Source organism: Ruditapes philippinarum, unplaced genomic scaffold (genome assembly GCF_026571515.1).
Source record: "Ruditapes philippinarum isolate M1 unplaced genomic scaffold, ASM2657151v2 ctg3516_1_1_1_1, whole genome shotgun sequence".
NCBI lineage: Eukaryota > Metazoa > Mollusca > Bivalvia > Venerida > Veneridae > Ruditapes > Ruditapes philippinarum.
Window position 1 is genome coordinate 9,631 of NW_026854006.1, and position 16,214 is coordinate 25,844.

General features: G+C 32.1%; 1 protein-coding gene across 1 annotated transcript; it reads right to left on the reverse strand.

The window, feature by feature from the left end:
• Positions 1 to 1,449: 1,449 nt before the first annotated feature.
• Positions 1,450 to 10,508, reverse strand: LOC132738659 (uncharacterized). Its single transcript, XM_060726239.1, has 3 exons — positions 10,405 to 10,508; positions 10,099 to 10,184; positions 1,450 to 1,747 (listed from the first exon to the last, which is right to left on the reverse strand). The coding sequence occupies exons 1-3, from the start codon at positions 10,495 to 10,497 to the stop codon at positions 1,468 to 1,470; spliced, it is 459 nt and encodes a 152-aa protein (XP_060582222.1). The 5' UTR covers positions 10,498 to 10,508; the 3' UTR covers positions 1,450 to 1,467.
• Positions 10,509 to 16,214: the final 5,706 nt, after the last annotated feature.

Sequence of the window (16,214 nt, forward strand, 5' to 3'; positions counted from 1 at the left end):
AATACACAGTATGTATGAAAATATAAAGTCCTGTATTAGAGTCAGTGACCATTTTTCTGACTTTTTCGCAAGTCTGTCTGGCGTCCGACAAGGAGAAAATGTATCTTCAGTTTTATTCTCTTTGTTCTTTAATAACTTGAATTCGTTCCTGTCTCAGAGATTTGAAGGTTTAACTTTCCTGTTTAACAGTGTAAGTCATACTTTAAGCACAGATGATTTTGAAGTTTATCTTAAATTGTTATGTTGCTTTATGCTGACGATACGGTTATTTTAGCTGAAAGTCCTAATGAATTACAAAAAGCATTAAATGCAATGTCTGATTACTGTAATACTTGGGGTTCGAAGGTAAACACTGCCAAAACAAAAATTGTTGTGTTTTGTAAAAGTAAAAAAAGTAAAAGGGGGTTGAATAATATTAATCCTCTAGAGTTTGGGGGTAACATACTTGAAATCGTAGATTGTTTTGATTATCTTAGGGTTCAATTTTCATTTAACGGAAAATATTAAGGCACAAAAAAAAAAACTGATTGATCAAGCTCGAAAAGCTATGTTTTCTGTGTTTACAAAGTCTCGGAAACTTGCTGTACCATTTGATATACAATTGAGTTTATTTAATGCAATGGTGGCTCCTATTATTTTATACGGATCAGAGGTCTGGGGGTATAAAATGTAGAGATAATTGATCGTTTCCAATTGAAATATATTAAATTAGTTTTCGGACTGAAGCAATCTACCCCGACATGTATGATTATAGCGAGTAAGAATTATTGCCTTCTGAACTATTGGGGCATATTGATTAATGATATAAAAGATAAAATTTGTTCTATGCTGTATTACATGTCAAAGAAACTATTTTAAATGCTTGAGAAAGACATATTTAGACAAGTCACATTTTCATAGACCTAACATTATTAAATTTTCAAAGTTAATGAATAGTGAAAGCAAAAATGTTTTACTCAATCTAGCAATATTCTGTAAGACAATTATTTTTGTGCTTAACAATACATATTGATATATATTTTTTTCATTTTGATCTCATTCTCCGATTCTAAATTGTTAAATTTTGAACACGTACTTTTTATATTCAATTTTGTTTTTTGGTTTTATTATGTACATAATTATGTTCATAACATTGCTATGGTTTCATTTTAATTATGTATAATCACTTTACTGTACAGCGTTCATGACAATCTCCTACACAGTGATCTCCCCTTATCAGTATAATTCTGCCAAGAGAGGTAATCACTGTGAGGAGTTTGCGTTCATGATTGAACTGAGTGTGTCGGTTTGAAAATACAGAGGGAAGAAATTAAATCGGCAAGTGCATTTGTTGTGAAATATATCACGCTTTCTGTCTTTTTTGTTTACATAAGTTATATTAGAGAAATCACCGATAGTGTTAGAATACAAACTAATATATTCATTTTAAGCATTGTGTGCCCCCCTCCCCTGAAACCGAGTAGTCGTTCAACTGCATGCATCACTGTTGGGTAGCATAAAATAACGATTTTGATCATTACTTGCGCGAGCTAAAAGCTCATCTCTCTGTTCTTTCATTCTCTGTATTTCATTTAATGTTCTACGTCTTTCTTCTTCCATTTCTCTTTGCTCTTTTTCATACTGCTGTTTCAATGACTTAGCTTCTTCCTTTTCGATTTTTAACTCTTCTGTTTGTTGTTCGACAGTTGCATTCCGTGTGTTAACATCCGATATATTCTGTTGTAACTTTCCTGTAAGCGCAACATACCTACCAAAAAAATGAAAAATAAATGTGTGCTTTGTTAGAAGTTATTTGCTAAATATATATACATATCTGATTATCTAGTAGAATTTTATATGCCTTTTTGTATGAATTCCAAAACTTATGTAAATCAGTTGTTAAATAAAACAACGAAATGGACACATGAAAAAAGGCCGCGACTCAAATACTAGTCTCCGGTCTGCCAGTTTTCAAAAATAACATAAACATATTGAAATCAAATTGTTCCAAATTGATTTATTTTCAAATCAATTGATTTTGTTTTCATTTAAACTGTGAATGTTTTGCATTTTAATAAATTTTCAATATCATTTGAAGTTGGTTAAAACAGGTCTAATAATACAAGATTTTATATTTTAAAACACCGATACATTGATATATAATGCATAGTTTGCTATTACGGGCCTTTTAAGTCTTGATACATTGAGTCACTTGGACTGTTATTTAATTTTGATTTGCTATGCGGGAAAACTAAAATTTGAATTTCGACAGCAGACACGATTTAGACGTTGAGGAACTAGTAGTTAGTATGGAAATAATTTGCTGTTTTTTCATTTTATTTGGATAAATTGTTAAAAAAGAAGTACTTATTTTATGATCGAAGTTTTTATTATTGAAATAATTCCTTAGTTAGTTTAGAAGCATGGAAACCAATAGTTGAAGCTCATTTTTATATGAATATATCTTAGGTAATAGCTGTCCCTTCGTAAAACACAATGTTTTTATTTCGCATTGCAACGATGCACGGACTGAAAGAGGGAACATTTATCAAGCAACAAATCATAATAATATATTTACATTTGTGTCTATTTTAAACAATGCCTCTCTATAGATTCAAGATTCAAATAACTTTATTTGTGTTCTAACGCCTCCGCCCCAAAATGCATAGTATACATACAACAAGGTTGAAATATGGTTGCGTCACCTAAACAATGATTATAAATGTGAACAAAGACTAGTTGTTTATATTATCCATTAAAACATATACATAAAACAAAAGCTTCATTTATGTGGTTTATATCACGTGTACTTATTAATACATAAAAATCATGTAGTTTTTTTTCCGCCAAAATACCAATTGTCATGAATAAATAATTATCACGGACGTGCTTGTATTATTTACATACATGTATAAAGAAAACATGGAACTCACAATCATTACCGTTGACAAATTCTGGTACGAATATTTAATTTTGTCTCAGCCTCCTGTTTAACATCTTAGGTTAACTTAACCTTGAGGACATAACATTTTCGCTAAATATTTTTCTATTTATTTATTTTTGTATTTTTGTATTCACATGTATAAAAATGAACGATGAGAGATGGCAAAAATAAAATATTTATTTTGAAATTTCAAATGTGTTCTTGTTTTCCTTCATTAAACTATTCTGCCAATAACAGAACAAACATGTAAAAACACCTGTTTCTTCCTTTCCTACACACTGGAAACTTGCTAATGTAAGTCCTTTTTTTTAAAAAAGTCTGATCTAACACGTCCCGAAAATTACCGCCCTATCTCATTGTTAAGCTGTATCGGAAAATTGATGGAAAGATGTGTTCATAAGTATCTATCAATAATAGTTTGCTCACTCCTCATCAATCAGGTTTTTGTAAGAGGTGACTCAACAGTTATTCAATTAGTTTACCTATACAATGATATTTGCCAAGCTCTCGATCAGAGTAAAGAGGTAAGGGCTGTATTTTGTGACATCTCATAGGCTTTTGATCGAGTATGGCATCAAGGTCTTCTCTACAAACTATCTTCATTGGGTGTAAACGGGTCGCTTCTTCGATGGTTCTCCTCCTATGTGTCTTCCAGGCGACAAAGAGTCCAGTACTCAGCATGGGTTTCTACCCTCAAGGTTCAATTGACATTACGCCATAGAAGAGATTGCTCCGCACACCCGGTCATTCAGAACCTTAGACAAAACACGGTTTACAGGAAACTATTATGCCACTAAAGTGACTAATGAATTAATCTTATATAAATTGGTATATAATGCTTTTTTTGGATAGTTCAATGTATTATGGTATTTAAAAAAAGTACCAAATAACTGCATTCATGCATTAATTATGAATAAAACGTCTGGCAAAGATCTTGTTAAATTTCTCGTTGACTTCAAGGAAGATGTTTCTGACAAAATATCATTTTAGTTTACAAATTCAAATATGAAGTAGCGGAACATATAAACAGTAAAATTATATCAATAACACAGTAGCATTTACAAATGTTTTGTTTTCGTTTTATGTGTGAAATCACTTATATATAATGCATTTGTGCATAACTTGTTAAAATTGAATGAGAAAATTGCCCTTGCGTAACTTTGTAGAATGATATATCATTATACATGTATGTATATTTGTACATTAGAGATGTTTCGTGATAAAAGGCAATAAATTAAAACCGTGCTCAGGTATGATTTTAGATATTTAATCTTAATTCATTGAGCTTTCATAGAAATATTTAGGTAGGATAATTTCACATAAAATATTCATTGCATATTCTCTCATTTTATTTGCAAGTTCTTTTTTATACTGCAACATTTTATTGACACTATGTTAAGAACGAACAAAATATGTCATATTAGACCTTATAATGTATCATGTGATTATGACTAGACATAATTGTAATAAAGGAAAGAAAAGAGTATTTGTTTATTTTTTTCCTTGTTTAATGCATTGTGGTATAGCCAGGCTTCATAACCTCTGATCCCAATTCAAAATTCCATTTTATTTATTTCCGCCCATTGTTTTCTCGTTAGGGCAAACGCAATCATTTTACTTAAGGACCATATGCCGCTTTTTATGGAAAGGCACTAACGTGTCACATTGAAGGTTCCATGATAACCGACATATGAACACATCTGCGGATGTTTCAAAATTCCAAATTTTATCAGGTCATGTGAAATGTTGAATACGACTTAAGCCGGTGCTAGGGGGCATGGACGGTTACTTGCACATTCCATTACCGTCCATGATCAGGCTCAATCAAACCGAGCCTGCAACATTTTCAATTCTTTCGTTTTGTACGTTCTTTGGGGATTCTTTATTTCTCTCTATTTTAACTTTCGTCAGAGATGTAGATAACATCTAGATAATTTCTATGTCTCTGCTTTTGTACCTGCTATATAACTTATCTTCACATATACAAAGTTACAGATACAGATTTTTGTAAAATGAACTAACTGACTCCATCTGTCAATATGTCAGGATAGTTGGTAACTTTGATATACCGATTAAATAGCTTTAAATTGACAAAAATCAAATAATTTCAATATAAATATTGCTGCACTATTGTCTTATACAAATAGCTTGTCTAAAGAAAATGGCGGATTTTGCAGACATCTTAGCGTGAAACTGCAGACATCTGAGCGTGAAACTGATAACGATCGCCCACTGGCTTAACTGTAAGAGCCCCTGCAAGCTTGATTGACAGGCGGCGTAATGTCAATTCTTGGTCCCCTTTCGTTTCTTACTACATCAACGACATCGTAAATGACATAACTTCTAACATAAAACTTTTTGCGGATGACACGAGTTTGTATATAGTCGTAGATATCCCACTTACTGCAGCAACCAGTCTTAACTCAGGCTTAGATCGGATACATTCTTGGGCCAATACTTGACTTGTTTCTTTTAATCCAGAAAAAACAAGAACAATTACTTTTTCAAGGAAATTATCTAAACTGTCTCACCCTACACTTAGTTATAGCTCAGGGCACATCACATAAACATCTTGGTGTAACTTTATCTCATGATGCCCGTTGGAAAACTCATATTCATCTATTACTTGATAAGGCCTGGAAAAGAATCGGACTACTCAGAAGTTTTAAATTTCTTTCATCATGAAGAAGTTTAGAACGCATGTATTATTCATTCGTCCGCCCACTTCTTGAATATACTGATGAAGTCTTGGATAACTTAACTGACGAACTAAATAAGGAAATAGAATCCGCTCAAAATGAAGCAGCCGCAGGCCTAGCAGGCGCTAGGAAACTGTGTAACATTAACAAATTCATCAGTGAACTCGGTTGGGAATCGTTAGAAAATAAAAGAAACAAACACAAATCAATCTTATTGTATAAAATGAAAAAAAAAACATATATCACATTCTTATCTTTAAAATCTTCTAACTCCCACCCAACAAAGTACATATAACCTTAGACATATTGCCGATTTATCTCCAGTTCCAATCAGAACACATTTATACTCAAAATCATTTCTACCTTCTATTATTCGAACCTGGAATTCTCTTCCTGAAACACTTCGATCTAGTCCAACAGTAAGCTCATTCAAGTCCAAAATAACTTCGAATATCAAAAGACCACTTTACTATAATACAGGCACACATCAAGACAAGTAGAGGTTTTGATGCTAAAGCATCAAGTCGCCGGATAGAAAAATGATTGTATTATCATAAATATAATGAAATATCAGTTTAATTAATGGTTCAAGTAAAAAGAAAAAAGGAACAATATGTTGAGTACGTGTTTATTCATAATGAACATCACATTTGAAGCAAACTTGCTTAGCAATACTGTCAAGGAACTGTTATAATTATTAAATAAGCAAGCATTGTTTGGCAATATTGACCTGAGAGTCATTAATTTTCGGGAGGTGTTTCGTTAGTTTACGTAACTTATGATTAATGCTAAAAATGTTATTGATAGTATAGATATCGATATTAAATCAATTAATATTGCTCGATTGCCTAGTGGTAAGTATGACGAAGTTGTGACCTAGTAGGCCAAGTTCGAATCTTTGAAAATCCTTTTTGTAGTTTTCATAAAAATATTTTTTATTATTTCTTTTAACTTTATGAAACATAAGTTGATAAAGCAAGATGACTTTGAAAATATACATGTTTTAATTATTGCATGCAACAACGCAATTCTGTCGTAAAAGTGGTATCTGCATAAAAGAAATTATTCTTATGCGCTATCGAAAAAATATATAATTAAGTTGAAATCAATATTCCTGTCGTTACATACGATATAGTTAACGTTTAATTGCCTTTGATACAATATCAACAAAAAGATATTTTATTAGTTTTTTTTTCTATATATCTAATACGATTCCGGATCCCTACCGTCATACCGTTTTGGTAACCTGCGCGACGGAAATCGACGGAATATAACGAAGACGACGATTCAATAAATGTGCCTCGTTAGCAATCTATTTTGTGATGTTCAACCTAAACTAAACTATTGAACGTTGACAGAAAGGGCCAAGTTTATAAAGGTTTTAAAAATTTATTCCTTATGAGTATACAGACCTTTCTAATGATATAAAATATGAAACTGATTAATGAAAAATAACTTTGTAATTATTTATACAGAATTACTATGATTTGCATCATCAGCCGCCATACCTACAAGCTACCTGTATGTCTTATCAGCAATCTGTTACTATTAATAGATTTTATAACAATAACATACAACGTGTAGTCACGTGATTCTTACAGAACAGGGAGAATCTGTTTATAATTAGATAAAATATTGAAATATAATAGGTCTCATAAGATATAAACAACCAAATAATTTAAAAGTCATTTAAAATATCATTCATGATTTTTCTATCATAAAATAGCAACGCTTGACACTTAAAATAAGTAAAAGTTTCCCTAAATTCAATGACTGGTCCATAGGGATACATTATTAATTCATTTTATGACAATTGTAATGTTGCTTTTAAAGATGTCAATATTTGTATATTTCATTTCATTGAGCAACGTAATTTTATGTTTGAATTTTTAGGATTATGAAAATTAATTGTGGTCCTTAGTTGTTCAATAATTGTTTTGTTTTTATATTCAAATTTTAAGGCCTTCTCCTACCATAGATATAATATTAAACTGTTACAAATATACATGTAGTCGCCTGTTTCTACCGGCGACTAATCAAATCCTTCACACAAGATTAAGATTAGGATGTAGGTCATTGAACGAGGATCTTTTCGAAGGTTTATTGTGGGAAGCCCAATATGCACACGCGGAATGAGAGAAACTGTATCTCATTTCTTATTGCAATATACCGAATACAGAAATATACGTCAGGATTTCTCACTAATCTAAATTGTCCGGCTACAGTAAATAACCATCTTTACGGCAACGAACATCTCTCACTTGATGAAAACAAAACCCTCTTTCAGAATGTTCAAAAATTCATTACACAATCGAAGCGCTGTTTGTAAGAATTACTATCAGTGTGAATAAACTTGGTCTTTCCGTTCCCTCATATATCTTTACATGTTAATCTTAAGTATTAAACTTCTATATATTCAATCATATCTTTCCTTTCTTCCTTTCTTGTAACATTTCACCATAATTTACCTTAGTTTCTCTAAAGTGATAATTCAACAATCAATTATTCTCTTATTCTTCGTTGTACATTCAGAGCATACATCTATGAAGAATAAAGGATTGAGGTTGTTACTACAGTTAATTGAAATTAAAATAATTTTTAAACATCGAATAATATGTAAAACATGTTCTTCAAATATTTGTGCAAATTATATGTAATCAATAAAATACATGCATTCATTTCTTATTGAAAAATTTGACTTAGATTTTATAGAAAGTATATTTCTAATTACCTCCCTTTATTTACATGAATGTTAAATTCGGTAATATCTTTATAAATAATGCTTTTTGGGACTTACAATATTGATAAATCTTAATTTGAGCATCATATTTATGATATAAAGCCATAAAAATATGTTACAGGATCTTTAAAAAAAACATGCACCCAAAAAGTAAGCGTAATACACAACGTTTGCATGTTTTCATTGAAGCGCGCCGTAAACCAATCTCCTACGCAATGATCTCCCCTTATCAGTCTGCCGAGCAAGTTAATCAACCGACTATTCAAGGTTTTTCACATTATCATATATATGATTTTAACTTAACATACAAAAGTCATTCTAATGACAAAGGATGTTCCTAAAATATGCATCAAAATAACCGATTATTTAAATTTCTTATTTAAAAACTAAACAATCTTAAAAATTGAATCACGTGTATGTAAACTGACATGCACACTAGAAACTGATCACTGCAACTCAACCTTACTCATGTAACGTTTAACTATAGGTCAATTTGATAAAATAAAATCAACCACTGACTACTGTCTTACTCATGCGGTTTATCTAACCGTAACGTCTTGCCGTCACTTTGCCGCCGCTTAACTACGTTAGAAGTACAGTTAACAAAAAACAAAACAAAAAAACGTATTTGTTTAAAGTGTCAACGAACAATAAGATTTTAGACCTTTTAGTTATTTATTTTAATTCTATTGAATTTGGAAAATAGTTCAATAGTAATTTGATTTTATTCATTTCTATACATTCTTTGCTTATATTAGTAAAAATTTGTATTTTCGTTACTAATATTTCCGATGTCCTGCTTTACCATCCCTTATGTAAGCGATTTAGTAATCATAGCAATTTTGGAGAAATTTATTATGCTAATTGAAAATTTACCTGAACGATTTTTATATGGTGATTGTTTGTTTGTTTGTTTGTTTCATTTTACGCCTTTTCCAACAGTATTTCAGTCATATAGGCGGGTAGTTTCCTAACCATCGTTCCTGGAGAGTTACACCAGTACTAGACTACCTTCTTCCGCGCTTATATGGTGATATCTTGGTGATTTTATGCTCTATGAGTATAAGAGACCAGGTAAATGGTACAAACGATTCCGTCTAGCGAACCGGGTATGTAGACTTCAATCAAGAATGTTAAAAATTACACTGTCACTCCTGCTGTAATTTATCTATCTGATATCATTTCATCTTGTTTGTTACTAGGTAACTTACGCCCAAAACATTTAGAGCTCATTACCAACATAACGAAACAAAAGTTCAGATCTTCTTATGTTTACATGTAAATATGGCTGATCGATAAGAGCTCACCTTCTTGTGACCTTCCAATCAGCCAATCAGTGGCCGCGTTCGCGTTCATAATTTCTATTTTAATTATTGGGAAACCAGGAGAGTGTAGCGATTTTCAGGTTTTCAAGATAATATACAGTTCAGGTAAACAACAATGGCTTATAAAAAGACTAGAATCGACGCTTAGATACCAAAAATGATAGTATACATGTTTCAAAGAAATTTTATTCCAAATATCAACTTCAGGTTTTTTTCTAAGGCAACATTGATGACTTGTCTGACTTCACGGGTAATTCAAAATAATTTTCTGTTAGGTTAGCTAAAATTAAGTTTTCGGAAATGTAAATCGGCTAGAATTACTGGCGATTAGATCTAGTCATGTATACATAAGAAGAGCTGAACTTAAGTCAGAGTGAGCAGAGTATTAAACGTTGTAAAAGAATGAATTACCTATCTCTGACATTTTCAGCTTCTGTTTTCATTTCTTTTGCTTTGTCTGATATTTGTTCGAGCATATCTCTGATTATTTTACTTTTCTGTAATTAAAAAATATGATATTTCTTATTTTTGTAATTATTATTCTATTCGTAAACTACTTTGATATACCACAATAATGGTTGTGCATGTATTTAATGTAAAGCTTTAATAATGTTGCCTTGCAACACATTTAACTTTGTTGATATTTTATTATCAACATCAAATTGTGCTAATAAAACTCATTATTGTTTGAACCTCAGATAACAAGAGATACTTTACCCTCTTTTTGATGACTTTTTTCATCATCGGCATCATTTCATTTGCTACATATTCTGCTGTTGTCATGAACTGCTTCATAAGTCCTGAGCACATTCCATGTTGCATTCTTGAATGTCTGTGACTATATCAAATGCGTATGAAAAAAGCCCGTTTAGTACACTTTCAAACAGACAAAACTTGGAGGTTGAGACCTTTATGAAATTACTTGCAACTGTCATGTCCGCTGAAACGATATTGCGTCTTCTGGCAACAAATACAAAATCAAATTATTTTTTTTCTGAATAATTTACTCTTTATAATTTGTGTACACGCTCGGCAAACTGTCTCTCCACTTCAAAATTAGGTAAAACGAGTGAACGGCATTTCAGAGATAGAGCGGAAGGCCGATTTAAACCATGTAAACGGGTAATTGTATATATTGTTTAGGTTTTATTATCTTGTTATTCATTTAAACTGTATTTTTTCGAAAAACGGAAAATGTAGTTCCGTGTAGGATTGAGTTAGGCTTCCAATGATCTAAGCTGTTACAAAAAGAAAATTATTTTAAGCCCGGGAGAACTTTTCTTCCTGACGAAGCGGACGACGATTTGTAGGATATTGAACTTCCCAACCATTGAAATGCCATAATCTTCGGATTTCTTGAATAAATGTATTAGAAAAATATCAACCCGTAATAAGAACTTGTCCTTCGTGCAACTGAAGGATTTCTTAAATTTGTAAATCGATATTTTTCGAAAGTAGTGGAGCCAAATGGCAAGAGATGGAGCAAAAGGGTCGATGTTGAGCACAAGGCGATATTAATTTGACGTATAAGGAGGAGCATAGTCTATGAATTTTTATATATAAAAGCTATAGAAGTTAGAAAGACGTGATAAAGTGTTGAGGCCGAGATATACGAGGGTTGTTCAAAAAGTAATAGGACTAAGAGTCTTATGTCTCCATATTCCATTAGATTTTAAATATTTTCATATCCACGGCAAAAGTTAATTGTTTTCTACAACTTCAGCATAAGTTTATTGAATTATTGCGCTAAACGCGTGTTCCCTGTGATATTAAATAACCATGGTAACACGCACCCGGCGCAGCGCATCAAAAATATTTTGACGCTAATTTGTACTTTCAGTTTATTCATAATATGTTGTCTTTTCCCCCTAATATTTCACCAACACATTTTATCATATTAAAGTGTCATGTTGTCCAAATTTGACGTCATTCAGACAAGAAATCGCTAAACTATAACGTTTAAAACAGCAGTGATAATCGCGTTAAATGTAGAAAAATGACGTTCGTTGAAAAACTTAAAATGTGTACGATCATTAAATTTTGCCAACAGATAGGCCCTACTCCTTCAGCTACGTATGAAAAGATTAAATTTTCACAGAACAATAATTAGGCAATTTGGACACACGTTTTCAGCTGAGAAAGCAGTTCAAAGACGGTGAATATGAGATCACAGACACGAAAGGGCTAGGGAGAAAGCGGAAAATTGACGGACGTTAGAGACGTTAATTGCAATAGCGCTACAAAAGTATCGGCGACATACAGTCCGCGAACTGTCCGGCATGTTTGATGTTTGCATCGGGTATACTGTTTCAGTTCTAAGAAAATTATTGAATAGGGGAAATATGTTTTAAACACTATTTTATTTTATTAGATATATATATATATATGTGTGTGTGTGTTATCATTGAATAAATTTGATAATGATACGCGGTAATTATTGGTATCAATTTTTATCGATTTCGTTTAATAAATGATAGCCTGTGCTCAGAAGAAGAGAATATTTTTCAATTAATAAGCATTTTTAATTTACTGTACATAATCATATTGTTTTAAGAATGTAAGATGGCATGTGTAAATAAATATTATAAATCACTTTGTCATTTACATTATATGTCAATGCCCGTTTAGCTTCCACAATACTCAAAATCACGAGATCAAACCGAAAGTTGCCGGCCACCGGGCATGTTTCGAATAAAGAAATGAAAATGCGATTGCTTTTTTTTCGCTACATCTCCACAGATGAGTTATGGTTATAGTTACATGATTCAAGCACCTAGAACATTGTGGAGAATAATTTCAGAAAGAATGACGCTGTTTACATTTTGAATTTATTTTGCGACGTCATGAACGTCATTTATTTAACAATTAGCGTGCGCCGGGTCGCGTACCCCTTGTCATTTGTAAGTTGTACAGAATTGTTGTTTTTAAACATATTGTATTGATTTTTTCACTGTATATAGAGGACAAATTCCGATATTCGATTTTTGTAAACTCGTGTACGTAGATGAAAAAATGTGAACAGTAGAGCTGCAGTCCTATTACTTTTTGAACAACCCTCGTATATACACCTTTAAAAGACAACTAATAAAATCCTTTCATAATAAATGTAATCGCGAAGGTGTCACTTATGACTGCCGCATAGATTCCATTATTTAAGTTCCACATTTGGATGAGGCCCGATCATTGAATCATATGTATGGCGTAATACAGGATGCCACTTATTCGATGTCAATCATGATTTTTGACACGGTTATGCTCATTTAAAAACGTGTGTCCGTGCAAATTCCACAAAATCGAATACTTTCTACCGCGAACAATTTTTTAAGAGCAAGTACGTGTAACGCGATGGTTCCCGCCAAAATGTTATGTTTTTCGAAAAATTAGATATTCGAGGTACAGAACAGAAAAAAATGATGAAATACACGGGACAATGTAGTCCTGTAAATATGACGTGGCTTTGAGATATTTTTGCTTCTGGACAAAGGAACGTCATATTGCTCTAAAACGCATAGCACGTTCCGCCAGAAAATCAGGCGGAACGAAAAAACAATTAAGACAGCGTGTGTTTACATTAATTTTGACCTATATATGAACAAAACTAAAAAATGAATACATGTACCTTTAAACAAAATAATTAAACTGTCACATTCGAAAAATCATAATGAAATCCTCTCAAGTCATTAAATTTCATATACAGCTGATAAACAAATGGCCGCCATACTGTGTGCGAAATCTGATTGGCTAATTTAAATGCAAACGTTTAACTGAGTCAGACAATTGTAATGGAATATTACTTAACGAAATAATTGCCCATGCACCGTCAGTGTGTTTGAATATATTTTTCCGTTCAAAAATTTGGAATCAATCTGTAAAGCGCCTTACTTAGCCAGTATGGCCGATAGACAAAAATAGATTGATGTTTATATTTTAATTTAAATTGATAAGTACATTGTTTGAGAGTTTTTGTTTATGATTGAGCATGAAATTGATAGAAAAGAACATAAGCTTTTATATAAAGATTGAAAGTCAAGACAATAGGCATTTTTAATTTTTTTATGATGCTATGCGTTTATGAGCAATCACTATTAGACGTCAGGGGCTTGACCGACATAAACTATAACAAGCCTGTAACGTCTGATATATTAGACTAGGGACAATGAAATTAAATCAATCACTACTACCGAGTTCATTTTACTATGACTTTCTGTAATTAAAAGCTCTAATGTACATGTTCAGGGAAAACACAAATAAGCCACGTTTTCATGAATTTGTAAGGTGGGGATACTCTATGAAAATGGTTGACAAGGTGTCAGTCGTTCTATGGAATTAACAAGTGGTTCAGTAATGTTTCAAGATACTTCGTCCCTTATTTAACATTGTTGTTTAGTTTATTATTTTCCTCTCAAAGTGTTAATTAGAAATGTTTACTTTTATGATAAAACACTGCCGTACAAATCTTGGTTTAAGAAAAACTTAAGTTAAAGAACTATCTTTAAAAAGTGGTTTCTTTATTTAGAGAATCTATGAATAAAACGAACGTAATAAAAAAGGCAGTGCTCAGTCGGTGTACGGACAAAAATAATCAATAATTGATAGACCTAGTAGAAATAAATTAATATATTATCATATTTCTCCGACTTCACATTTTAGTACGTCTATCTTAGCTTTAATGATTTTATTTATAGAAATTCGTAGGCCAACTTGATATCGCCTCGCGCCCAACAACCGACCTTTCGCTCCATCTCTTGCCATTTGGCTTCACTACTTTCGAAAACAATCTATATACAAATTTAAAAATTCCACCAATAGTAATTTATTTTGCACGAAGGATTAGCTCTTGTTACGGTTGATATTTTTCTAAAACCTCTTTTCTAGAAATCCAAAGTGTAGAGCGTTTCCATGGTTGGAAATTTGATATTTAACAAATCGTCGTTCGCTTCTTCAGGGAGAAAAGTTTTCCCGGGCTTAATATTATTTTCTTTTTGTAACAGCTTAGATCATTGGAAGCCTAAATCAATCCTACAAGAACTACATTCATTTGATCGATTTTTGAAAAAAAATACTTGAATGAAATATAAGACAAAAACATAAACAAAAGTTACAATTAGCCGTTTAAATCGGCCTTCCGCTCTATCTCTGAAATGCCGTTCGCTCGTTTTACCGTACACCACAATTTTGAAGTAGAGCGACAGCTTGCCGGGCGTGGTGTATGTATGAATAAATATTTGCTGAATGTTTTACCTTTCCTGCCTCAACAGGATGTTTCTTTAGTTGAAGATAACATACTTCCAGAAACTTGCCAACTTCCAATTGTGAAAACTGTAGCCTTTGGAGTGGACCAGAAATGTCCAGTTCATCGGTTGCAACTCTTGTCTACATAAACATAACACAATGCAATGAGTTAGTTTTGAATTCATTTTAGCAAACAGCTTCTTAAAGCAGCTGACCTCCAGAAGATAGCAGAAAAACTGTCGTCTTGCTAATATTTCAAAATTCCCCCATCTCAAAAACATTATATTGTTGAAAGAAATCGAAATGACACTTCAAGATGTTCATATTTTAACCATATTGCACTGAAAACAAACATTTCTCGTTTCCACCGACGGGAAATACCTTCTTTTATTATACCACGGAATTCTTTCATCCGGTATCACGTGATCGTACAGGACAATATCGCGACCTATGCTCCGGAACGCACGGAATCCGGAATTTTATCAAACATACAGGGATACGAATAACTGTTTTTGTTTTTATATTTGTAGTAATTCATGGCACTAGAAATAATAATTGATTAATTATTTCATATATATGATGACCAATTTATCGATTTAACCTTTCGCTTGAAAAATGACAGGGGCCTACTTAATGACGAAAATTGATAAACGATCCCGGGCATACCGGATAGCGGGATTTTTCCGTATCACTGTTGTGACACGTGAACGATCTTCTCCTATTTATATTGGCTACTGCGTTAGTAACGTAGTCGATTATGAAAAAGAAAACCCGATATATTAACGCTTTTGTCAACATTCTTTCTTGAATTAAGGTGTCAGTAATGATGGATTTATACAATAAACCTAACTAGATCAGTATTTACCATTTACTTGAAATTTTATTTCATTTTTTTCATTTTACCATCTGGAGGTCAGTGGCTTTAAAAGGCATGAAAGCGATTATTTTTTTAAATTTCATTTCCTTTTCAAATCACTCTTATTGATTCTGTTTAGAAAGCCATTACATTAAACATTTTGAAAACAAAAATAATAAAAAAAATAACATACCGCATGATTTGCACACTACACGGATCTGTTATTTTTGTCAATATTTACCTTCAGTACAGTGTGGTTAGGGAATAAAAAGTATTGACACAGCATAAAATCATTTAATACATAATGAATCAAGGAACCAACTTTTTACTGAAAGACATATAAGCTTAACATTTGATATACACAATTAATGTCATTTCATGACATGAAATGAATATCTACATTGTAAATCAAAATTGCTAAAAACATCACAATCAAAAT

Excerpts from the sequence above, each read along its gene's own strand:
- LOC132738659 (XM_060726239.1), bottom strand. The coding sequence starts at position 10,497 with ATGTGCTCAGGACTTATGAAGCAGTTCATGACAACAGCAGAATATGTA. Across the intron at positions 10,185-10,404 it reads AAAAAGTCATCAAAAAGAGG|AAAAGTAAAATAATCAGAGA; the intron begins GTAAAGTATCTC and ends TTTTAATTACAG. Across the intron at positions 1,748-10,098 it reads GCTGAAAATGTCAGAGATAG|GTATGTTGCGCTTACAGGAA; the intron begins GTAATTCATTCT and ends TTTTTTTGGTAG.